This window comes from Fulmarus glacialis, unplaced genomic scaffold (assembly GCF_000690835.1).
Source record: "Fulmarus glacialis isolate BGI_N327 unplaced genomic scaffold, ASM69083v1 scaffold46019, whole genome shotgun sequence".
NCBI classification, from domain to species: domain Eukaryota; kingdom Metazoa; phylum Chordata; class Aves; order Procellariiformes; family Procellariidae; genus Fulmarus; species Fulmarus glacialis.
Window position 1 is genome coordinate 8,112 of NW_009234784.1, and position 27,076 is coordinate 35,187.

Sequence of the window (27,076 nt, forward strand, 5' to 3'; positions counted from 1 at the left end):
TCAAAGCAGCTTTGGGCCTTTGAGCTGAAGGAGCAGAGAGAACTGGTACATCTTTTCCGTTCTTGGTAACATTTACTAGTAAAATCCATTTGTTGTGCTGGAGTTGCTGAAGTACTTAGTAAGAGCATTGGAATGCTCAAAATACATACCTTTGCCAACAACAACAGCTTGCTTGTTTCTGCGGTGTAATCAGATCTTCAGTCACAATTTTGCTGTACCATAGCCAACAGCCCAATCGGCATGAAGGGAAACGGCAGTAGTTGCTACAGTGACTGCGTGCTACCTAACGGTGGTGCCCTTGCTTCACTTGATAGGCTACAAGCACTACGTTCTTTGTCTTTCTGAAGTAGCATGGACACATGGTTAAGATATTACAATGATGAGATAAAAAAGGTATGACAGTGATGAGATAAGGTGAAAAGAAATAATGTGCTTAAAAAAAATTCACTGCCCAACTTCTTGAGGAACATGTAGATAGAACATGGTTCACATCTATAAAGGAAACTGCAACCAAAGAAGCACTGTCACAGCAGTCTGGCGTAAAAAGCAGAGAGAGCTGTTCAGCATTTCAGTCTCTGAAATGCAGCACGTGCAGAAAAATAGATTTGATGCAATTGTAAAACTTAACAACCAGAGCAGAATTCATCTGCTTGACTTGATGAGAAGTTTGTTGTGCCCTGTTTTTGGATCTGCTACTTTAAGAAAGCATTGTCTGTACAAATTCATCTGTGAAGCAGACTAGTCAGAGCCATTCTGGTGTTCTGAGCTGGACGACTGACTCATGGTCCCGGCCTGCGCTGGAGGAGGTCTGAAATACTCTGTGCTGGAGAGCTGGGTAGCGCTCAGAGCTGTATTTGAGAAAGCATTTGGTGCTGTTCAAAGCTGAAGCCCTGCAAACCAAGCTAATGCAGTGTCAGCTGTGGCTCTCACCCGGGCTGCTTCCTCTGCTTCAAGCTTTTCAGTCAGAGCCTCAGTAGCAAGTACATAGCTCCCCTCTCTTCAGAGACAAAACACCAGGCAGGGAAGTATACTGTCCTCTTGGGTGCCAGCAGCCTGGACAGAATTAGCCACCTGCAGGCACAAAATGCCACGTTACATTAAATTAGCACGTTACATTAAATGAGCTGATCACCATCTTTTCTTTCTTTTTTTTAAACACCTTACGAGTAGGTGGAAACTTATATAAGCAGTATGAAGTGTAGTAGTCTGCCATAATGATCACCTTGTTTATTAAAATATCTTGCTTTATGCTACCTCAATAACTTGTCGGTACTATGTCACCTACACTGATTCATAGTTCCAAGCAGTATGTAGCTGCTGCCAGAGAGACTTCAGAGCTGTGGGTTTCTTGAATCTTTACATCTGTTAAAAAGCTACTCTGCTGCAATGTCTGAAATAAACCCAGCTTTCTCAGGTGTCCAATTCGTAGTAAGGGAGATCTAATCCCCTGTTTTGTGCATTACAATCTGTATTTAGAATACCATTCTCCTCTCTCTCCTGAATCATGCTTATTAAAATTAGTGGGAGACCCACAATGAAGATCAACAATAATTATTTTGCTCCTGTAATTGTGGGTTTTGTCACTGCATGGATTGCCCTGTGCAAAAGGTGCAAAATCCTCCTTTTTAAGCAAAACAGATAATAAACAGATGTTTTTAGCTGACCTGCCAATGAGGCTAACAAGAGATACAAGCTGCACCTTTCTCTACTATTTTCACAGTCTGCCTGCAGACTCAGGAACCTATGTTTCTAACCTTTATTCACGCTTGGAACACTCTGTAAGTGCAGTGGCTGGAAATTTTTTTCTGAAAAAGGAGTGAGGAACAGGAAGCTGAATATGGCTTTATTTCATACAGCCCATGGTGCATCTTATCAACGGATGGAACCCAGACATTTGCCGTGGTGTTTGACTAACTAAAGGTATTTCAAGGGTGTATCCAATCTGTAGCAAGGCCAAGGTTCTCAACCCCGTATAAAGTGAAAATAGGTAATTTATTAAGTAAACGCAATTGCTAAGGGAGGGAAGGATCTTCAAGGAATTGAAGGCTTATTAAAGAAGATAAAGCAAGTATAAGGCTTAGAGTAATTATGTAGCTATGACTTAAAGACAGTGGACTCAGCTGCACAGAGGAACCATATATTTGACCAGATTCTTGTATGAAGGCAGCATATTTTATTCCTGGGCCACAAAGAAGTCTGAAAAGTAGATCCATACAAATATTTCCTTCATTCTGAGCTATGAAATACTGGACTTAAGTATTTATTCTGCTAATCTCAAAGAAACAGATACTGCCTTTTATGATTCCTGGTTTTTATGTGCTGCTTGCTGTTAGACATTTTTTGATTCATAAATCTTATCTTATTACAGTAAAATGCCATGATAAAGCTGGCTTATCTGGTAAATTTTTCCTTGAGAAAAATGCATATTCGCTCAAAGTTCATCCTTTGAATTCTGCAGGCCACTTGAAGGACATCCACATACAAAAGGGTGACAAGCTCAGATCATTGTCATGTATCACACAATCAATAAGAAAATGTTGTGAGAAGGATTTACAAATGTAAGTTATATAGCAAACTTCACTGGCCCAAGGATGATGTTGCAGGATGTATGAACAGATCCAAAATGAGAGCAAGAAACAGGAAGGCAGAAGATGTGGACCGCAAGGGCCAAGAAGGCTCTTGTGTGAACAGAAAATAAACTAGTACCATTTGAGCAACAATGAAACAAAGTTTGGGAAGTAATGCAGAATGAGAACAGTAAGTGTTTGGAAAAACAAATTGTTTCCATAAGCAGCTGGATTTGCAGACCCCGATGACCTGTAGTTCTCTCCTGCTTGGATTTGCTTATGTCTAAAAACACTTTTGAGCCCTTACTCCAGGCTTTTCAGGGTATGAAATACTCCACCCACTCATTCACAAGAAACATCCAGGAACTCCCTTTAAAACTTCCACCTTGCTCTCAAATTGGCCAAGACTTTCAAAAGTGACTGGGAAAGAGGGACTAAAAGTATATTGCAAGAGTTTGATTTTTGTTAAGAAATCAGAATCTAAGTAAATTGGCGCTTGGAATTAGACAATGAGAGTCTGTTTCTCAGGTACTGCAATTGTTTTTGCACAGGCAAGAGGTTGAATAATGCTTTGTATGCAGAGACCTAGAGATGTGGCCTTGGTCAATTGCTAAAATGAAGAAAATACTAAGACTACCCTCTAATGCTTTTTTCCCCCCCCGGCCATTGCAGCAGGTATTATTTTATATTGCCATTTGTTAATGTTAAGCTATTCTCTCTGCACACAAATCTCACAGCACATAAGCTTGCATGAATGAGGTTCCAGTTTCAATATCTCTTTACTGACACCAGAATATCTGAATTAAAAAAGAATTGCAGGTGTTTTGTAGATGTCAAAAAAGGTGGAGCACTCACTCCTAGGTGAAATATGCTGAAATTAGTTATTTCAGAACAAAAGCAGAGCCATGGTTTTCTGTTGTTCTCTACATGCATACTTTTAAAGCAATTATGGTACTTAAGCATAGGTTTTACTGAACATGTAATCCTGTGGTTTTGTTCTTTGCTAGTAACCATAGTGGTTTTAGTAGTTCTGCATTGTTCTTCTCTTCTAAGTGATGCAAATATAATGGAACTCTGAACTATGTTTAAGACCTCTCCTTCTAGTTGTAGCAGATTTTTCCCTTTTTTCATTATTTCTGGACAACCGCAGTATAAAGTGAAAGTATGAATGTGGTGGCAACTGTAAATAGCCACCCAGGAACAAGAAGAAGGAGAATCTGTCTTTGGGTCTGCAGCAAAAGTCCTTGTGTCCACAGACAACCAGTGAGCTTTTTGTTTCATCCTGTTCCCTCTCTCCAAAAACGCTCCTATGCTATACTCCAGTAACATTGTTGCCATGGCACCCATCAAAACCCAGATATGCTCTTGCTTTATGTAGCAAGATGCAAATTTTTATAAACAGGAGAATTTCTTTTCACTTTTCACTGCCATAGGTAAGGGAGTCTATCCATGCCTCCAGACAGAGACAATTTACTGAAAACTCTTTGTCATTCCTGCGTATGTGCCATAGTTTACTCTTATCAGTTGAATCCACAAAGGGCACTTGCTAAATTTTCTGTATTTGCCTGTTTGATTTTCATGGTACCGTTTCTGCTGCACATAAGACGTCATCTGTACTCGACCACCCTTTAGAAAGGTGGGGAACTGTGTGGGGAGTGTGGGGAAAGGAGGAGTGGCTCATCAGCTGGTTTAAATTAAAGTCAGGGCACTACAGCAATATACACCAGCTGAGGCTGTGGATCTACAACTTCAAAGGAGAAAACTTGAACTGTTATGCGAGCCCAGTTTTCTCCTTCTGCAGTAGGGAACAGCTGGTGACCCAGACTCTGACTGCACAGAGTCAGAGAATTGTGAGTGAGGATTGTCAGTGAAGTCTTGACGTGTACTGACACAAATGAGACGAGATTCAGGAAATAACACAGTGACTTGTTGTGGAGGAGATTATGTATTTGTATGTTAAGATGTTATTGCACACAATAGCTAGGGAGGGAGGAGACACCAAGCACAGAACCCACATTTGAAATGTCAATCACATAATAAAAGACTATTTAATCTTTTTCAATATACATATTGAAGACCAATACTGAGTTGTTACTTGCCCTTTGTGCTGGTTCAGCAGCTAGATATCAGCTTTAGCAGAACAACAGACAGTTCCTTGACACAGGGAATTCTCTGGAAAATACAAAGGCAACCTAAAGCCCTTGTACACTGTGGTGTATGAGGCAAGAAGAAGGTAAAGACTGCTGATGCATCTGTCTCTGTTGTTTTAGAATATGCTCCGTTTTGCCAATGAATGATTTGTCCCAGGGACACACCATTTTCTAAATAAATCTTCAGTCTGGGTCGCTTCTGTATAAATGTAAGGAAAATGATGGAGATCTTAAAAGTTAAACAGGCAAAAAAATATGTGTGTGCATGTGTGTTCGGAGATTTGCTCTGATTCAGTCTATGCTCAAGGAACAGTACAAAATGGTGAATGCTTCACTGATGTCAGCAAGAAGACTTCCTTCTCAGTAGGCAGTACTTCCCCCAAAAGGTAATAGTGAGGAGGATGAAGGTTGGTTTGATTTCTGCTCATGCAGAATAAAAAGAGAACTTTCCAAACTTTCCACTGCTGGTGGTAGGTTTGATATTCATTTGCTGTATCTAATAACTCGGTATTTGAAGGGGGGAAAAAGAGAACAACAATGAGGGTATCAAAATCACTCTCTCTGAACAGAGGATAAGATGATCTGACACTAACGCATTAGATAGAGACATGGGGAATCTAAGTTCAGCTCCCTACTTGCCACCACCTATCTCTCTGCTCATGGCAAGTCACTCAGGAGGTCCCCATGGCGCACCAAGAGTCCTGTGTTCACACCTGTCTCAGTAGTGCCATGACTCAAAAGAATGCCCTGCTTGGTAGCAGAGGCACAGTCCCAGTGCAGCCAGGTGTCTGTGTTCCCTGTCTGTATAATGGGGATGTCCCCATGTCGAGTTGCTTGGATTTGTAAGCTCTCCCAGGTGGAGCTGGCTGATGTTTCAGATCCACTCCTTGTACAAAGAGTAGTAACAGTTCAGCCATGAGAGTGGAGAGTCTTGGCTAATTGTAAAAGAAACAGCTCCCTTCACTGAAGAACCCCAAAATTTGTGACCAATGCAAGCCACGTCAATAGCCTTACTGCAAACCTACCAAGCCTTGTCACAATAAGCACTTCAAAGTTACACTACCCAGTCCCTTCCACAGATACTATTAGCAGCAACGATTTTTTACAAAATCAGACACCAAAATACAAGCTGTTTCTACTGCATGTCACACCCATACATACACAGCACACTTCAAACCAGGCTTATAAATTCTTTAAGGCTCATTTGCAAAAATACACTGGAAATTCTACTGAGTATAAGTTATATAGAATGGACTTGTTTGGCTCAGACGAGATCCACTTTGAGATCTTTTGACAGGTACTATTGGTTTCATTGATAATCACTGAGATTCCTCAGGTGCATCATAACCATTTTTAACAGATCCTCATGCTGGTTAAAGTGTTTGGAGTATTACTCACCTTGCATGGACGTACATACATAACTGCATGCATGCAAGAAATACTGTTATGCTCAGTGGTGCTGGTATTAAATAGAAAACTAAGAATGTGTATGATTGTTGATAGAATTGAGGCCAAAGGTTAATACGAACATGTTTTATAGATGCAAAAGCTAATTACTTAAGTGAATACAGTGTATCTTGTTTGGGTCTAAGAAATTGTATGCAAGCATATTCGCATCTAATCATAAAGTATTTTAGTGCTTGTAATAGAACTCATTAAAAATAATGTTGGTTATTCTAGAATACTGTGCAGTAAGCTTGTTTTTTAGCCATTAAGCAATAATAGAGACTTATGTGCCGTCTTTTACAGTTCTGCTAGCAGCAATAAAATAATACTAGTTTATTTACTTACAAAAGTAATTATTTTATTTAAAAATACAAGATAGGCTTTTAATATTATATGACATCTTCTTTAAAAAGGCCTAATTAAAACAAACAACATATTGCTTTGACAGCAAAAGGTTTACAAGAAATCTTGTTTCTTCAAAAAATCAAGGATTCTTGGCTAATTCTTGCCCACTCAGAACATCAATATAGGATCAAACACTTCTGAAAATCTTTTTTCCCCAGAGCAATACCTTTGAAATCATAAGTTCTAACCGTGTCATCAGAAGGTATTCTTATGGGGGAAAGTTTTCAGGACTGGAGAAGGTGAGTGAGAAAATCTAACTGGTCTTTCTGACAGTGGATTCAGGCAGCAAATTGAATCTTTCCCTGGATCAAACTACAAGGGCAATATTTTGCAGCCAGCTTGTATATATGGACTTTGAGTTCAGCAATTTACCATTGCACCTGAAATATACTACTAGTATTTTTTTTAAGTTAAATTGCACAATCCTTATGCACAAATTTCCCATAGGAATTGTGTTTACATAAGGACTGTAGGATTTTGTGCACAACTTCTCATAAAGGTGATCACCCTTAACTCCTAGAACTGAACCAATAGTGTTTGTTACTTTTTAGTAACGGGTGGTAAATATAATCTTGAATTCAGATTGTATGTTAAAAGACCAGCTCAAGGTTCCTTAGCAGTGACATTTTGCCATCTGAAGGATGAAGGAAAAATAACCACCCAGGCCACCTGTTATTAAGGAAAGACAATTCACTAATAACATTCTCCTTTCCTGGTTAAAGAAAATAGTGTCTGAGGAAGCTGCTCTGCCAGCCTAATTAAACCAGTACAGATTTTGTCAGCCTGCTTCGGCGCGCTTCTATAAGGAACTGCTTACTGAACGGGTACTTGAAGCTCCTCTCTGATAACAAAGCTATCTAAAAACTGCATCATGGGACTTGTGGAGAAAAGGCAGGTGTTACTTCCCACGTTGACACAACACACTGATATTTCCAGTTTTGGGTCAAAATATGTGAGTATGCATGTGTATAAATGCTGTAAAAACTATGGAGAAATCTTTGAAAGTATCTGTAAATGTGTATCTCTTGAAATTACTAGATCATGTACCAATCGTCAAATTAGTTCCACTAAGCTAAAGCTTAAGTATCCTATGTCACTTGATGATCTGCAGGATGCTTAAGGTTGGCTTAATGGAACTAATTTTAAAGTTTGCTAGTAATGACATTCTGATCTAGTGTATGTTGGCTGGAATTCTTTCTGGTTTAAGATTATTTTAAAATCCAAAATGTAAGGTTAATGGGGTGTTTTCAGTGTAATCTCAGAGAAAGAGAGAGAGGAAAACTTAGCAAGATGACTCTAGAAGAGAATTGTCATAACTCAGCATAGCTTCCAGTATATTTCCACTTATGCTAGGATTGCTGCTGGAGCTAGTGAGGCTTGAGAACAGTTAGCACAGTCAAATCACAATGGAGTCCAGAGAATTTCAGAAAAACCTTTCTCTAACAAAGCTGTGAAAGCTGAAGACTTGGCATACTGAGAGGAACAATGATTCACACTGCAGACCACATAACGTATTGCTGAATATTCATGTGCTACAGAATTAAGACCATATACTTAATATTATAGAATGAATTGGAATATTTTGGATGTTGCTCAGAAAGACAGAAGTATCTTTTAGTACTCATAGAAAAATATAATACCTATAGAATAAGCTAGCTCCTATGACAAGTCCATGGGAAACAGAACTGTCAATTCATTGTGTGCTTCCTTCAAGTAAAGCTACAGTGATAACCAGAGGATATTTTATTAAAACAGCTGAATTATCCACCCCCTTCTTCAGTGGAGTAGAAGACTAGGATTTAGGGCACATTAGTCAGCATGCTACTGTATTGACCCTACTGAGTGGTGATTCTGTCTTGGACACGTACCATGAGTTTCCTGCAGCAATGAGAGAAGGAGATTTACCAGAAAATTATTTTCTCAGAATCAAGGCGATGATTTAAAAAAAAGTTGATCATGTTGAATTCCGTCTAGTTCTAGTTTGGTTTCTAGTTCAGATGGAGTGAGTGTGGGATTTAGCTGTGGAACTGGGAAAGCTTAACATGATGAACTGATGTTTGTGGAGACACACAAGTGTGTAAGTTTTTTGTCTTTTTAATAAGCTCTTTGTCCTTGAAAGTTACATGCAGCTCAGTAGGAAATCTGGGTGCAGGCAGCTACCAGGATCAAACTCACCGTTATATGATAGTTGTTTAAAACATGTGGTATGCTTCAGTATGGAATCTTTAAACAAAACAGTTCTAGCTTGCGGCTGTTGCTACACAGACTGTATGCAGATAAGTCACAAATAGCTGAGCATATGTGTGGTGCAAGGTTAAAACAATAACAAGCAGGTCGAATCATTCAAACACTGGAAATCACTTTGACTCCAGGCCAAAAGCTTAGCTTGAGATGATATCAGTATGGGATAAAAAGAGGATAAACTAACAGGCTTAGCAGCCAGCTTGTTGGAGTCAGCATATAGTATCTATACTTCCAGCAGGAGAGCAGATGGTCATATATTTAAGGAAGCACCAGACAGGGAGTCAGGAGATCTGAATTCTATTCCTGGCTCTGCAGCAGTGTTACTATGTCACCTTGGGGAGTCACTTTTTTCCCCTTTTTTCTTAATCTTTTAAGTAGTGGAAATAATATTTGCTTGTCTCACAGGGCAGTTGAGAGGCTAAACTGATGCTGAAAAAATGCTCTGAAGCTCTAAGAAGAACTTATGGAAGAACTGCAAAGTAAACGTGTTTGGAAGAAAGGACACCACATGGTTTCATATGGCATATTTGTGCCATATGTTTACGACCTTTCCTCTCCCCAGAATGTCCCATGCCTTTTTGCACACAGTTTTCAAGGAGGGAATAAATGGATTAAGCTGCCTTCCACATTTACTAGAAAGATAAGCAGCTGCCAGTAAGAACCTGACCAGAGAACAGACTTTATTACTGAGAGAGACATTATTTATGCCCAAGAGGGTAATAGACTTGTTGAAGTTAACTGTTCATCCCAAGATATTTTTGCATTGGTGGCAGAATAAAGTCTCTAGTGGCTTTTATTCTGAATTCAGCAGGGCTGCTTGCAAGCTGAACGTTAAGTACATACTTAAGTATTGTCTTTTATGAACAAATCTTCTGCTGAAGTCCCAAAACAAGTCAATTTTTTAAATCAGTGAGAAACGTTCATAATTATTTGCACAGGACTTTCATCTAAAGCCCATTAAAATCAACTAGACTTCAAAGGAATTTGAATCAAAGACCTAGCAAGCAACTGTCATTTCTTCTGAATCCTATGCCCATTAAGCAAAATGACTCTATCTATCTGAATAACTATTTGGCATCATAGGAGTAATGTTTTCACCACAGGATAAATACCTTCTGCTTTCAGCATGGAGGTGTAAGCTTTGGGCTGGAGTTGAATTTTAGTGCATATCATGATTTGCTCTGTTTGTGCGTGTCTTTTTTGCAAGAGAGAAAAAAAAAGATTAAGTCTTTTGGTTTTTTCCCCTATGCCTCCATTTTTTTTGTTCCTAGATTTTAAGTCCCTGTCAAGGGATTGAACCCCAGTTCAAAGCCAGCTCTGGTAAAAGGGCACAGACAACACTGCAGAAGACTTCAAAACATTAGTCCACCTCATAGCAGTGGTGTAGACAAAGGAAGCAAAAGCAAAGGTTATCTGAGCAGATGTCCTGAGTGTCAGTACGGAATATGGTCTTCCAACGTGAGTTTGTTTTTCTGATTCCTCACAAATGGAGCTGCCTCTAATCCTGTAAACTGGACTTCCTCCAGCTCTTCTGGAAGTCACTGTAGGTTGGGTATCTACATGGAGGGAAATATTCACCACTTTCAGGTTCAGGCTGTTGAGCAGGTTACAGCATGTGGCAATAAAATGGGAAGGGTCTGGTGTGATTTATGAAGAAGAACATATTCTTCTCCTGCATGCAGCCCGGTTTTGTGAGAACACACTTCTGAATTAGTTCCTTTTATACTGGGACAGTTCTGCTGCCTGTTTCCTTGATGACAGCCTTGGTAGTAATGTCAGAGGACTTCATACTTTGATGAGAAAGATTTACAAAGATACCATAATTACAGTTAATGTCCATTGCATGTGTACACAAACAAACTGACTTACTAGACTCTCTTCACCCAAAATCCATGCAGTTTTCTGCATTAAATCACCATGGGATAGCTTTAATCCAGGAGAGAAGCTGAGCGAAACAATTTCTTTCTGAAGAACTGTAGTCTATTAAGGAATTCAACTGTCTACTCTTGATCTATGAACTAAGCAAGAAATTAAATATTTCAGATAGTAACCAGCCCACTGTTTTGAGTATATAATAAAAACACTCTTTATGACAGTGTAAAGTTGATAGTCTGTGGCCAGAGACTGATCTGGTCCAACTGAAAGTGGTTAGATGAGACTCTGATGTCCCCATCTTTCCCTTTTACCAGAATGTTGGTTGTTTCTTTGGCTAGTCAAGTGACAGAATTGCAGTTAAGAGGTCAAAGAAGTGCTCCACAAAGACACAAACACAGAAAGGAAGATAGCAAGGATGGAGCTTGTTTTACCACTCTTCCCTCGTTCTTCCCATCCCTATGATTTTTATAAGCTAATCTAATAAGCTATGTTGCCATGGACCTTGCAGGTAACACTTTTTCCAATGATTACCAACTTTGTCACATAGCATTTTCAAAGATTCGAAGGTGACATATAGAAAAATCTTCTTACTTCTTAGAAGAAGTGCTTCCGTGAGAATGTTGCTATTTGTATATATTTGTGTTTTGGGGTATGGAAGAGAGCTTGGAGAATTAAGAAAAAGTAGAACTATTTAAAAGTGAAGTTAATGATTCAACAAGGGCAGGTTCCCTTCCAGGATAAGTCTGGTTATATATTATAATTGTACAAATAAAGTGTTCAGTCCAGATCTATCCTCCTCCTCTCTAGTCTTGCACTGTTGGGGCTGGGTTCTTTGCACAAAGATGTGGCTTTTTCTTGGGATCATCTTTTCTCTGGGGATGCTAATTCCTGGAAAACTCAGCTTGAAATTGCAATATGACGGGTGAGTGTGAACAGGGTATCATGAAGAATTGTGCATGCAGTGAAATTCCCAGGAACTGAGTAAGAATAATAATAACAATTATGAACTGAAAACCTGGAGATAGGGTTACTAAGCTGTAAGCTTTGTAAGATTTGGAAAGAAAACGTAAAGATGGGAAATGAAGAAAGAGTGAACCAAATCCAAGCCAACAAAGATATGGCTGCAGCCGTAGGAGGCACAGAATGCCTCTCAAATGCACCTCAGGATGCTCTGCTTCCATTAGCTGAAATTAATTTGGCTTAGCCTCTTTCATAATGAACTTTGAAATCAGATCCTGTAGGAATAAAATGCCTTTTCTGAATATAAAGTGGGGGGATGACTGAGCAAAATTATACCCATTAATAAAAGACAGCTGAGGGTATGTGAAAAAGATGGTGTCTCAAAAGCAGCTCAGATACTGAATCCCTGTTGGAAAACTGTAACAATAACAAAAAAAAGCTAATGGAGTTGGTCCAGACAATCTTCACCCCAAGGTGTTCAGAGAATGAGATTATCACATTTTTTATTATTGATTAATGTTTTTTAAAAGTATGAAATGTCTAGTTTTGCTGTATTCTCCATTCTCAGTTCTGCTTCGTTAGAAAATGAGTGATATAAAATTATGCTGTTTGCCTACCTAAACTATTTTGTTTCATTCACCCTCAACTTTACAAGCAGTGATAGGTCACTCTGCCTTTACAGCAGTTGGGATTTGCAGGAGGGGCACAAATACAGTGTGGAGGCCAGCTATCCATGTATATACTTTATATATGGAATTTTCTAAAGTAAACAGAGAAAGTAGCCCAGTGCTGAATGCCTCTAGACTAATTATATCCCCAGAATATAGTTTTAAAAAGGAGAGAACATCAAGCAATACCTACTGCAAGTAAGTTCCTTCACAGTATACCCGTTCAACAACTCTCCTGGCAAAGCTCCTGCTTATTAAATGTGTTATTTCCCTTGGATAATATTTAATCTTTAGATTTGTATCAGGTACGCAGTCAGAGCCTGTCAATTTCACTGAACAGAATTCAACAGACCCTTGGTAATGTAGTGTTCATTTTTCTTTCTAATTGCTGTCCAGGACTGAATCTGTTGAGTACTTGTATGAGATTTAAAACCACACTTAATCGAATGGTCAGTGTGACTTTGGGTGGGCAGCACCTGCACAAAGATGAAATGGCTAGTAAAGCCCATTTTCGTTGTCATTTGCTCTGTTCAACAACTTAAATGGTATATCCAATCTATAAGCATCCAAGGAAACACAGCTTGTGCTGAGAACAGTCCTTTAATCTGGTAAGAAAGCTTAACTGTAGCATTTAAAAAACTGTTGTTCTCACATGGTCACATGGGCTGACTTTGCACTTCTCCACTGAGAATCCTAGTCCATAATCATAAACGAGTGTGTGCTTTCTAATCTTAGTTTACTATTAAAAATGATTTGTCTCCACACTGGTTATTGTAAAAGGTTTATCAGTAAATAAGAGCTGGCCATCTGGCAGCAATCTGACTGTCTGGCATTTCTTTCATTTGGTGTAATTAAGACATAATGTCAATGAGGATAGAAAGATATTACAGGATATTGTTTCCCTTCATGATAGACAAAGAGCAAAGCAAGCCCAGGCATTTAGAGAGAATAAACTCTGAACTGCAGCTGAGATGTTTATTCTCCTAGCAAAGATGTTTATCCTGCATCTACAAGGTTTATTACAAAGATATCATGGCTGTTGTACCAAATCGTTAGCAATGCAAATGTAATCATTTTGCCCCATAGATGAGGGTCCTATACGCTAACAGCGTCTCCTGAACCAGTAGTAAACAGCCCATTTTAACTATCAAGTTCTACGTTTCTCTATTAGCAAAGGTGATATTTTCAAGAGAGATGGGAAAAAACCCAAATCCCCCTATTTTTCAGTGGATAATGTGAATGAATAGTGAATTCTATTTGCATGTATATTAAGCTGATAATTGTACATTTGGGTATGGAAGCACAAATTATAGCAGTTGCAGTTCAGATGATGAGAACATATTATATTGATGACCGCAATGACCATGGCTTTAATAAAAAGGTATGCAAGGCTTTTGCAACAAGAATTTCTGTTACAAAAGCTTTAAAATGTAAAATGTTCTTTTTTTGTAATTGTCCTGTAAACGTTCCAAGGCCCATTGAAGTCACTGAAGGAGACTGTGAAGCAGTAGTTATTGGTTACTAACAAATACAAACATTTCTCAGGTTCCCCATTCTATCACATCAGTAGTGGATAACTGCTATCTCACCTTTGAGTTATGTAATATAGTCATCAAAATCCACTCTTCATTATGAAATCCTTTCATTAAAAATGTCACACTTGCTACCAGTCCTGGAAAGTTGATCTGAACAAACATTGAAAAAAAATTAGAAAAATAATTACAACGGGTTTTTTAATAGAGTATACAGATTTGCTTTTTCTGCATTTCCAACCATTTTAATTTGTTCTTTGTAAACTTTCAATATTCTTTTTCAGATTAAGCCTGTAGTAAATGAAAATTTCATGGGGCCTCATGAAAATATGTACTCAGACACTGGATCTGTGTATCTTCTCTAGAAATATAAAATGATAGATCCTGTACTAGAAATTTTTGTTTCCTGCAAATTGAGTAAGAATATGCAATTCTGGAGACCACACTATTCACTATTTGCGGAATAAATTGGCTATTCTTATGACAAGTAGTTTGTGAACATCTCAAGCTCTTAGCAATGTTCATTTATCATGGCTATATAATGTTTTTGCATGCTGAAGTAGATCAGCAGAGCACCAAGTCTATCTGGGATAATAGAGTAATTCCCAAACAGGAGAAAAAAAAAAAGTGACATCTTATCAAATAAATAGTTTACTATATATTACCAATGATCTTTTTTTGGCCCTGGTCCTGCAAAGGCAGAAACACACACCAGGGCTCATGTGAGCAGTTGGCTTCAGTGAAGCTGGTATGGTGAATAAAGAATTGCCACTGGCAAGGAAGCAGAGTTAACCTAACGCTCTAGCAACAGAAAACTCACATCGCTTAGTCCTATTTGTAACTAAAACATTCCAGGAATTCATCACTCAGACATGTTTTTGTTGGTACAGCACTCAGTTACATGCTCTGTTTTCCTTCTACATAACACAATATCTCCTTTTGACTTATGAAATCATGGATACTTTAACAGACATTAAAACTGATCTTGTTTCTCTGCTGAATTTCCAGGGATCAGGTTTTGCATATTGTGCCAGAAACATTTCAGCAAGTCCAGCATCTTCAGCATCTTTGCAGCACTTTACTCGTGAGTAATAATAACCATGTGTGCCCAAAAAGCAGAGAGGGGTCTTGGGCTGTAAAACAGATTTGCATATAACTTTGGACAGGAACGAAGGTTAAAGTAAACTTGAAAAAGCTTTACCTAACTATTTTTCTTAGTGTAGGGTGGAATTGCCCTTCCACTACCTGAAGGAATATATGGGGAGAAGTTAGTTTCCTTGCATGGCTCTGTGAAGGTGCTGCTCCTTCTCAGTGATGCTGGAGTCAATGGAAACATTAAGCCTGTGCTGCATGCTCTATGAACAGATGGCTGGAGAATAGCTAAGGGGAGAATTTGAAGGAAAACTTCTTCCACTTATTGATATGCAGCTACTCTACCTTAAATGTATTTTCTCATTCTGAAAACAGAGCTTGATTTGTGCATTTCTTTTTTCTCCTCTGCACAGCTGGATTTGTGGAAGCCCCTGCTGCCTGAAGATATCTGGGCTGGAGAAGACCTGCACATAAGGGTCCCAGCCCCTCTGGTGGAGGAGGTGAAAGACAGCCTAGATCAGCACATGATCTCTTACAAGTAAAACCTCTAATTTCCTGATGGGAAAGTCTGGCTCTAACAATCTTCCTTGCTATCACAAAAGGACTTAGCCCTTTCCAATGAACAGTCAGCAAGTACCGATGATAGGACCCAACCTTTGCTCCAAGTGCCTCCAACTTACTTTGACCTGCCCAATGCACAGATGCTATATATACCTTTGAGTTTTAAAAGCACATGCCCCTATGCCCTGTTTATTCACCTTCCAACTAGCCTGGACTGTGAATTTGGAGCTGGGATCTGAGACAGCCCAATCTGTCTTGTTTCCTGCTGTTGCCTTCTCAGTGGCAGAGGATGGCGTTCAGATATATGACTCAGTTTTTTAGTCTAAAGTCAGGAAGCCAAACTTGGTACAACCACTACTTATAGGAGCATGCTTTGCTCTTGGGAAGCATGGGTACTTGAACACAGTGTCCTCCCTGTTTTGGAGAGCCCAAAGGTTTAATCAGTGTCACTGCAGAGAAGCGGTCTCCGTAGCTCTCCTTTTCCCTTCCCTGTCTTTTGTTGCTCCTCTGGTTTGGAGAAGAGCCTTTTCAAAGTGATTATTCAGCCAGTTTCTTCAAAGCTGCAGTTTCCTACCCCTATCCTCCCCATCAGGCTTGTGAGAATTTCCTGGCACCATCCAGCCAAACAGAGACATCCCAGCCTGGGACAAAGGTCCCTGTGGCAGGTCCCCACTGTGCACACAATTGGGAGCCACGAGATGCAAATAGCCCATGATGTTTTATCACACCTACCCAGCCACACAGCTTCACTAACTGCCATGCTTCTACTTCCAATCAGCAAATCTAATCCAGATACAAAGAGTGTTTATAAAGCCAAATGGGATTAAATAAGAACTATTCCTTACACAGTCCCATTCCCATTTGGAACTGACTTTTTCAGGTAACCAGTAGCTACTATATTTCATATAAACAATCCTGTAGTCATTCAGGGCTGGTGACAAATGGCCGATGGATATACACTGATATTTACCAATCAAAGATAAGTTAAAGGAGGATTGGTGCCACTTCAAAGCTGTTTATAGTTAAAGCTGATCTGGACATCCTGCATCTTGCCCGACATTCTTTTTAGTAAGTGTGATGCCCTGACAACCAGAGATGGAGAGAGATGAGGTGGGAGCCAGTAGAAATGACCTAGCATCAGGATTAGGTATTCAGGACTTAGTCAATGTTCCAGAAGATATTTAACCTCTTATTTATATCAAGCCTCTTCATTTTCTAATCGTCTCAACAGATGCTAGTGGAAATTTCAAGACTAAACTGAAGTTAGCAGCTTATGCTTTTTTTTTTTTTTTTCCTTGGATTGGGGCCAGACCTGTATCCACCTTGTGTAGGGTCCTAAAGAAAGAGGTGGGTAATTTAATAATCAAGCTGAAATTTTAGCTTTGTATTGCAAAGGGGTTGAGATGAGTACAGCAATGTTAGAGTTAAAGTTCCTATAACAGATTCAAAGCAGGAACCACCTTTTAGAAGGCAGTTGACATGCAAGGAAGGTAACATGACAGTTAGGTATATAATGATAGAGACATAAATGACAAATTATAATCAGAACATCAATATTCTGACCATGTCAGACTCTGGGATTTCAATTCTCCAGAGCTCTGATAAGGCATTTTGCATGTGTGGTTTCAGTTTATGGGAATTTGCACTGCCTGAATTTTAGTTTGAAGTTCAAATGTGAATAAACATCAAAGCTCAGAGTGAAAGTCAGCTGTAACTACTCTTGAAAGTTTCTTATGTGCAGTTTCGAGAAATGCCAATCAGTGCTACTGTCAGCAAAATAGCCTATTAGCACTTAGAGTGTTTGAAATCAACAATGTTTAAGCTACCTTCGCAATTGTCTTATCGCAAGCGCTTACAATGAGCACAGATTTGTAAGTGTTACAAGGGGCTGATTGCAGTGAGAAAGCACAGTGTATGATCCAAAGTCCTCTGAAGCCAAGGAAAAGGTTTTATTGACTCCCTTGATCATGGAATCATGCATGTGCCATACTTATTTCTGAACTAATTTGTAGCTAAAAAGCAAGAAGAGCTTTTTGAAGGAAAGAGGGAGTTTAGTTCTGATTTTTGCAAATTGCAATTAATACTTCTGTGAAGTCTTTGCAAATTGAAAATATCTCCAGAAAATACAATGAAACACTAATTGTAAATTTTTCACTTTTTCCTCCTTTTCCCAAAAGGTGGTATTTTAGAGTTTTGCCCAGAAGTAGAAGTGGTGAAGAAAAGAAAGATATTGAACATTTTTTTGTAGAAAATTGTCTTTAAAAAAAAATCTGGTAAAATTATTACTTCATTGTTAAAACCCAGTGAAAATCTCAGTACTTTGAACTTTCTCTTACATGAAAGTAACCATTATGCTGATGGTGATGAATTTGCCAGGCAGTCCACAACAGAATAGGCTAAATCCTTTCATTTGTTGATGTAAGCAATGTGCTGACCATGGCAGTTCTGCAGTAATTGTTAGGGATTGTTTTCTTTTCTATCTCTCTCTTTCCCCTCCCCTCAGAGTCCTAATACCTGATGTGCAGGAACTTGTGGATCGGAGCATGCCAAGGGAGAGGAGCCGCCACAGGCGAGCCCCAGAAGGTTATGTCTACACCCAATATCATTCAATGGAAGAGGTAAAGAAGAACCCAAGTCTGCTTGCTTTCTTTATTGCTGCTATTTTGTAAATGCCACAGCAAGCAACTCTGTGCTTGCAGAAAGCTCAGCTGAAGTCAGTGGAGCTCTTTCTGGCTTTCTTCTTTGCAGAATCAGTCCTTACTCCCTGACTAGAATTTTGGCCCGGCTGAATTGAACACGAATTTGCCATTGATTTTGATTAAATCCTCAATTCCTTGCTGACCAAAACTAAATGCTCTGCGTGAAGCAGCCATATTGTTTTGCAAATAATATTCTGGCATTCAGTTGATTGGTTTGCTACCTTTCTACCCTATTATGCTTTATCATTATCTCTAATATTTATTCATTTAAGCCCCAGTATGTTTGATGCTGAGCCAAATGTGAAGTGCAATGACTATTGCAGTCTCTGAGGAAGAGAGGTGATCAGTGGGAGACCTGTAGAAAGAAGTAATTTAAGGACAGGGTTTGGATGCTTCAGGAGAGAATAAAGTCATGAGGGTGGGTAGTGAAGACTTCTTGGTGCTATGTTTCACAGACCAGTGGGTAAGCCTGGACAAAGGCAGAGCATGATGGTATTCTTCCTCCTAGCCACATAATAAGAGAGAGAGAGCAGAGTCAATCCTCATGTATATTTTGTTTGAGTTACCCACTGGGGATAACTGCTGCTGAACTCAGATGTGGAAAATCAGTACTGATAGGGAAGAGACTGTAATAGCCTCTTGAAGATTTGATGGTGTGGCTCTATGTCTGGTGAAGTCAACAGAAATATGCCCAATAAGATGGGCATGTTGAATGAGATCCAGAGTAGAGTATCGGTGTTGTATTGCAGTGATGTTATCTTTTAACACCCAGTGAGATATGACCATGCCTTTGCTCAGAGGCAAGTGGAAGGCCTTCCATGAGTGTTAAGTGATATCACAGATTGAAATAAACTCTGAAGCAAATGTTGTTTGTCTAAACAAAATAAAATGCTTTAATCTGGAAATGGAGGTGGGAAAGGGAAGGAAACTCCCACTTCGGACCAAGAATTCTCCGTGACTATTTCAGATTTATCAATGGATGACTCAGATCCAGAAGAGCAACAGTGAGCTGGTGACTCAGCGCTACCTGGGGAAGACAATCGAGAATCGAACAATGTATTATCTGCAGGTAAGGGAGGAGCTTTCTTAAAATGAATGAAAGGTATCTCCACAAAAAAGTACACAGGAGAAGAGAGGATTCAGATCCTCAGTGATTCTCTTTCCTAAGACAGTGCTCATTCACTGAAATAACAGGAGATGGTCTTACTCCTCTACAGTACAGTAAGATTTGCCAACTTTCATATACGCTATCACCATAACCTTGCTATTGCTATTATGCAGTTAAAACAACAAATTTAAGTGAAGTCTTGTTTAGAAATACAAATCAAGCTGAAACTAGCTTGGCAACAGCTGTGTGTGAGGATAAAGAGTTTTGTTTTGTTGTTTTTATTACTTTTTACAGCATATAGCCTTTCTGCTAGGAGCATTCCATGACATTTTTTTATTGGACGCTCTAGTAAAAACCATAGTCTTAATAATTGGGTTAGTTATTACCTAATCTGTTCCTATCACTGAGTAAAATTAGATTCCCTGCCTTTTTGTGCTTCCCACTCTAAAAAAAAAAGAATCTCAAACTAAGAACAACCAGTCCTTTGAATGACTAATATAAATGAAAAAGAAACTGTTTTATTGACACTCCTGCTCAACAGACACTTGAAAACTCTTGCCCTGCGATACTATGGAGATGGGGTTATTAGAAAGAAGAGCTTGTCATAATGATGTCTGTAATAAGAATAATCTCAGATGGGTCAATGGCATATCAAGGCGCATTCTTTACTTTCTGTATTATGCTAGGCTATTTTATTGTAATGTAACAGTTTTCCAAATCATCATTTTTACACTCTCTCAGATCAGTCAACCATCAGATAAAACCAAAAAGATCATTTGGATGGACTGTGGGATTCATGCCAGAGAATGGATCTCTCCAGCCTTCTGCCAGTGGTTTGTGAAAGAAGTGAGTCCTCACTTTTCCACTTAGATAATTTAAAAAAGTATCACTTTGGATACTTCAGTTCTCTTCTCTACCGTAGTACCAAGAATTATACTTTTTCTGTTAAAATATGATTTTTAAAATTAGTACATAGTAGAGATACCTGTGGAGACCTAAGTCCAAATCACAGTTTGAGATGAGATATGGGACAATATTTGTTAGCACATTGTTTCCTCCACCTGAAGTGATTCCAAAGCCACTGAACTTGATGGCAATCTCTCCATTTCCCACAGTGGCTTTTGGATCAATCCTCTCTGCATCACAAAGTCACAGTCCCCCTGGAATAAAGCAACCCTAAGATATGGTATAGCAATGTTCCACGTGTACTGAAAGTACCTGGCACACAAGTATGCTATCATGCAGCTTTCATACCTGCGAGACTGTATTCATATGAAGTACACTATAACTGGATACACTGTCACTTTGTTAATGGCAAAAGGTAGATATCTCAACATATCTGGGGATCAAGTAGCTCTTGGATACCATGGCAATATCCAGGAGTGAGTGATTCCCTGATGATAGTTCTAAACTAGCTCTTTCCAGTGATTACCACTAGATTCTCTGCTCAGTCCTCTGTATTTTTTCTTTTCAGATTCTTCAAAATTACAAATCTGACCCAAAGATAAGCAGATTTCTGCAGAACTTGGACCTCTACGTCTTGCCAGTCCTCAATATTGATGGCTACATCTATTCCTGGGAAAAAGTAAGTAGTGAAAATCCAGGAACTAGACTGAAAGTTACATCTGCACAGCATGTTTTGTTAATTTTAGACACAATCATAGCAATTATATTTAAAGAGAGAACAGTAACAGAATCATTACGCACACAAATCCTCTCATGGCAGAGAGGTTTTGTTTCTGCTGGTAAATCAGCAGTCACTTGAGATTACAGGGCTAAAAATTCCTAGCAAATGTCACGAGCCTTGGGAAGAGAGAAGGACAAAACCACAGGATCAATTGCTTTTGGGTTTCTAGGGATGGACTTACTTCCCTGCTAACAGCTCAAGGCTTGGTTGATGGAGTTAAGCATGTCTGGAGGAGTCAGTTGTTCTTCGCAAGAGATCTCAACTAGCAGATGGGTCTAAGCACCTTTGCAGCATGGGACAGGAGGATAATTGGTCAAATATTTGGCTATTTGGTTTTGAAATAGGTGCGCCCTCCCAAATAATCTTCCTTTTCTGATATGGAGGGTAATGCAAAATGTTGTTCTTCAGCAACTTTCATCGTGTTTCCAGGCTCCTGAGCCCAGTTGAAACACTTTTTAAATGCAGGACCTCAGCATGGCCCAACAGGCTCAACCTACTGCCATGTGGATCCTGCTGTCTCCCAACTTGCTCCCCAGCAGGGTTGGGGCATACCACACATTACACTTGGATGCACAGGTAATTCAGCTGGGAAGCTCATATAGGCAGTGCAGTGAGGTCTGCAGGGAACCAAGTATAGCAGTGAGTATAGCAGGAAACCAAGGAGCAGCAGCAAGATTAGCTGACAAAAAAGCATTCATCTTCTTGAATCTGATACAAACATAAGTTCAGCTATTGTCTCTTGGACACAGAGGTATCGCTCACAATGCCAAGTCTTTCTTAGGAGTGCAATACTGCATGGAAGCAGTTGAGAACTACAGAAAAAGCATACTTTTTTTTTAAAGCTCAGGAGGCTCATTTCAAGGTGCATGCAGGCTTGTGGAATATGACAGCCTGGCTGTAGTAGATAAAATGTTCTATCACTAAGCTTTACCACCCTTGCACACAGAGTTGCACTGTTACAATGCAAGAGATACTCAGAATGCAGAGATCTAAAATAAAGGAGTCTTTACACCATATTATCACTAGGCCCTATGGATCATTGAGTTGTTGTCATGTAACTGAAGTTACTTTTGTTTAGGATCGTTTGTGGAGGAAAAACCGTTCTCTACATATGAATGGCACCTGCTATGGGACAGATCTGAACCGAAATTTCAATTCCTCCTGGGGCAGTAAGTTCCACGTATTTCAGATCAGCAACACAAATGTAAAGCAAGAGTAATAACTAGTCTCCGAAATAAGATGAAGTCCTCTAAGAAAGGAATACTCATCTTATTGTCATCAAGACATATGTAAAAATAAAAACCTAAACCTAATTTGTAATAATATTAAGTCATTGACTTAAAAATGCCAATAAATTGGCATTTATTTTTGTGAGCAGAAAATTGCTGCTTATATAACTATACCTCTAATTCACTGCAGGAGCAAGCATCAGCTCTAGGCAGCAATGTGAGGAGTTAGTCACTTAACAGACAGTATTTTTGTTTGCCGTGAATTTCAAGGAGCCTCCAAAGCTTCCCTGGCAGGTGGTACACTGTGGTGGTGTCAGAGTGTTTTCGTTGCAGCCAGCCTGTAAATGTGCATTAAATATTTCAGTCTTGTAGCAAATTTTAGTTGCTACCAACAGTGTAAAATGTTAAGGTCCCACTGAGCTGTCTAGTCTCCCTGCCCACATAAACACATGCCTTAATACTCCAAGGTAAATTTCCTGTTCCCTTTGAACCGGCGCGTATATGTCTCTCCTTTGATTCACTTTTTGTATTCTTCTCCAGGTATTGGTGTTTCTTATAAATGCAGCAGTGAAATCTTCTGTGGATCTGGACCAGAATCAGAGCCTGAGACAAGAGCTGTGGCTCAGTTTATCGAAAGGAAGAAGAGTGACATTTTGTGCTATTTAACAATTCACTCCTACGGACAGTACATCCTCACTCCGTATGGTTCCACAACTAAACCTCCAAGTAACAGTGAAGAACTGGTAGGGCAAAACATTCATCTTCTACACTTGTAGAGAACAAGTACAGGCAGTAGCACATGGCACAACTCTATCTGCCCTCTTGCCTTTCCTTCACAGGAGCTGGGCTTATTCAGGGGCTTGGCTCCCAGAGTTACTCCCCCTCTGTGCAGTATCAGCAAGGTTTATTTGCCTCAGAATTAATCCTAATCCTTCATCTCAAATCAGGAAAAATGAACTATTACAGATAGGGTTACTGCAATGCAAGATAAGTGAAGAAGAGCGCCAAGTTCTTGCTGCATACAAGAATGCGTTAGCACTTCAGGATGCCAGCACATTGTACACACATGGTTGTCACAATTGTGTCCAGAAAGTATTCCAAATGTGCTCACTAGGAGAATGGGAGCAAAGTAGGCACCTACTTTTTAGTTACTTCTCCCCTCAGTTTCTGAGTGTTCTAACGTGTATGTATAAACATTCCAGTAGCTGGAGCACTAGCCAGGAGCATGAGGGACTTGGGTTCAGACTTCATATGAGTCATTGGAGAAGTCATTTATGGCTTCACTATGGCTCAGTTTCTAAAGATGGTGGGATACAGAGTCTATGGCAATATAACAAATGTAAGACATCAATCAGTGCTGTCGTCAATATCAGTATGCTATACAGCACAGATTCTAATTCTCCAAAATACAGCCCTCTAGCTTTACAACAAAGCAAATATCTTTTCTACCTAATAGCAGAGTAATTTGTAAAATTTTAACATAATTTGTGTTAAAAAAATCAAGAACAATTTCCCCAAATGTTTGTAATGGGTTTCTCTAAAGTCCTGAACTAATAATATCAAAACTGAAAGCTGATCATATGTAAATGTAAAGCTGAAAGGGACAAAAATTTTGGTCCACTCAAAATAATTGCCAAATGTACTGGCATTGATGACAATGCTGTTCCTATTTTGAACTTACAGATGCATGTTGCAGAGAAAGCGGCTGCTGCCCTGATGGGAAAGTATGGAACCAGCTATGAAGTAGGACCAACCTCTTTAATTTTATGTAAGTTTCTTTACGTTTCCCTTTGATTGCTCTGTTTTTCAAAGAAGAGTCATTCTTGTATCACAGGCATCAGTAAGTACTGTTTTGCTGAATTTCCTTTTTGAGTAATATTTAATGGGCTGGTTCAGTGGAACATCTAAGCAGCAGTCATTTGAATACAAGATAACACTGTACATTATAAAGCTGACTGCGGGAAGGAAGGAAGCATTGATCAGAAGCTGGTTCCTACACGAATTCCTCACAAATACATCACAGGGGACAGAAGGAGATTGGTGATAGATCATCCTGACCCTGCTGAAGTCAGCAGCAAAACTCCTATTTGTCTTCACTGGAGTCAAGTAAAAATTAAAATCCCAATCAGGTCTACTGTTACTCCATCAGACATTATCACATGGCAGCTATTTGCAGTTCTGTGTGAAATATGTTGGTTTCAGCATCGTTCCTAATAGACTGGATAGCCACATCATGCCCACACCATCACAGCTGATACTAGTTGACAGCCTTTAGTTAGAGGACTAGAGGGCCCTAGAGACTGCCTGGTAAACCCAATCTTTTCCCAGTAAACAATAAGTCACACTAGTCGCTCAGTACAGTAAGTAGTTGGCTCCAGTACCCAGGCGGTTTTGCATATTTCACAGCATCTGTCTGTGCCAGTCCCTGAGTCACACAAGTCACCTACCGCATAAGCAGTGAGGTGTAAGTATAAGGTAACTTGTCCATGCCTAGGACTGCATTTTGCCAGGGTTTATACTTCCACTGAATAGGTAAGAAAAAAGATCCATGAGGCAGATGAACAGTGATACAGAGAGTAGCCAGAAATTTTTCAGACTTGACCAAAATTATGCTTAAAAACAAATATACAAATAAATTCCAGGCAGTGTCAATGTAGGAAATGAAGTACCAGAAGAGACAAATGGCCAATCCATCTTGTACCCCACACTAATCACAGTAAAATGCTAAAAACACAGAATCCCTGGAACTCATCTCCTATTATTGTACAATACCATCTTACGGAGGATTGTTTCATTTAGGAAACTCCATGGAAAACTTTTAGTATAATTAAGAATTGCTGCACCTAGAAACTCTGCTCTCCATGTCACAGTGATATATGGTTACTGCTTAGTTCAGGGATTCTGGTATAATCTTGCATTAACTATAGCAAGAAGCATTTTCAAAGAACCATGCTTAATACTTACATCTCCCCTGTATTTTTAAATTCACAGACAGTAACTCAGGCTCCTCACGGGACTGGGCTCACATGATTGGCATTCCTTTCTCCTACACATTTGAACTGCGAGACAAGGGTACTCATGGATTTGTTCTACCCCCTGACCAGATCCAACCCACATGTGAGGAGACTATGTTGGCCGTGACAACTATCATAGACTATGTTGATCAGAAGTACTTCGCAGGTGGGGCTGTGACGCTGACCTCCAGCAGCCTGGGCCTGAGCCTTTGCCTGAGTGTTGTACTTACATGGACTATTTCTTAAAAACGGCTTAGAGAACCCAGCAAGAGACTCCCATGTAAAGTATAATGTCCCTTTGAAAAGACAAAATTAGATGAGCAGAGGAACTAAATATCAAGTATTTCAGTAAAGGCTTATCCCACAAAATACAAGCATCCACTTGTGGTTTTGATAGCTGTGTTTTAGGGAAGGAGGAAACGATGAAGAGCTGTGGCAATTTCCCAAGCTTCACTTGCTGGCTCTGCAAGAAGCCAGCTTGAGTACACAGAGAGCGCTATTACTCCCTGGTTCTCGAGCATGTTTTCAGGGGCTCACCTGGGCCTGTGCAGCCCTTCTGTCAGCTACAGTCCTGCTCTGTCACAATTCTCCCCACCGCCTGACTCCGCTGACTCCTGGGTCTTGCTGGCAGTAGCAGGATGCCTGTGAGACTTAAATGTCCCCAGTTCCCACTACAGAAAATTGGACAGCTTGCTTGACATCCACCTTCCTTCCCTAAACTGCCACATTGTGATTTACCAGAAAATACAGGGCCTCAAAAGCTGGTGAAAGGTCATAATCAGACAACCATCAACAGCAGCCTGAAACAAGCTGAAGAGTTGAGCTGGTGCAAGTGTGTGGGGCCAGACAAGAGGTGTGGCCCTGTCACTTAGATGCAGTCAGATTAGTGAAGATAGAACTGTCCAAATCCTTCAAAAATACAAAACGGAAAGGGAAAAGGAAGATGAGGATGGGATGCTATTCCTACAGAGCAGACCAGAGAGTGATTTCTTTGCATCCTCAACTTCCAAAACTGTGTGACTGATGGCAACAAATACTCTCCTAAAGTCAGACTCCTAAGGGATTTCATTACAGATGGTACGTAAAGAAAGCCTAGTTACAGAGGGGTGCCTTTCTTACAAACCACCTTAATCCTTTGGGGCTGACTCTGCAGAAGGACCCCATCACTTGGGAGAGCCTGCAGCCTGCAGGGATCTGCCTGGGATCCTCATGCGAAGCTGGAAGCTCAGTGGAGTGCTAGAGGAAAGGAAACGTTTCAGCCCATTGAGCAGGGACCCTCTGCCTGAGCCACTCGAAAGGAAACGCCAAGGAAAGAGCTTCCGTGTTGTTACAGCCAACACCAGAGGGTGCAGGGCATTCACTGAAATAGAGAAGACCTATTTTAACCAGTACTCTGTCTGCTTTTGAATTCAGGAGTCCTGCATCCCAGAAATATGTCCACCAGGCTTGGCTATTACAGATAATAGGATAGATTTTTTTTTTCCCCTGATAGAAACTGAAGAGTCCAGAGGAAAAAAAAAAAAAAAAAAAGAAAAAAAACCAGATTTTGTATGAAATGTCTGATTTTCTTAGCAAATTTCAAGATTCTGCTTGAAAATTGAAAGTGTTCTAACCAGAGATTTTCAACAAAATATTTCCAACTTTGGGGAAGAGAACCCTTTTTTTCCCCCCTGACTGCTTGAAGGCTAGTGATGGCAAATGCAGATCAAGAGCTTCTGCTGGAAAACTCACAGATAAAGGACATTGAGAGGACTGAAATGTTATTGTCCCCAAGTTATAAAGTACAGCGAGACTCAGTGACTTGACTAAGATCTCACAAAGGGTCTGTGGCAGAACCTG

General features: G+C 39.8%; 1 protein-coding gene across 1 annotated transcript; it reads left to right on the top strand.

Annotated features, from left to right (window-relative positions):
* Positions 1-11,516: 11,516 nt before the first annotated feature.
* Positions 11,517-25,600, top strand: CPO (carboxypeptidase O). Its single transcript, XM_009585745.1, has 11 exons — positions 11,517-11,609; positions 14,856-14,931; positions 15,353-15,477; positions 18,004-18,118; positions 19,167-19,268; positions 20,049-20,153; positions 20,782-20,892; positions 22,073-22,163; positions 22,764-22,966; positions 23,907-23,991; positions 25,215-25,600. The coding sequence occupies exons 1-11, from the start codon at positions 11,530-11,532 to the stop codon at positions 25,481-25,483; spliced, it is 1,362 nt and encodes a 453-aa protein (XP_009584040.1). The 5' UTR covers positions 11,517-11,529; the 3' UTR covers positions 25,484-25,600.
* Positions 25,601-27,076: the final 1,476 nt, after the last annotated feature.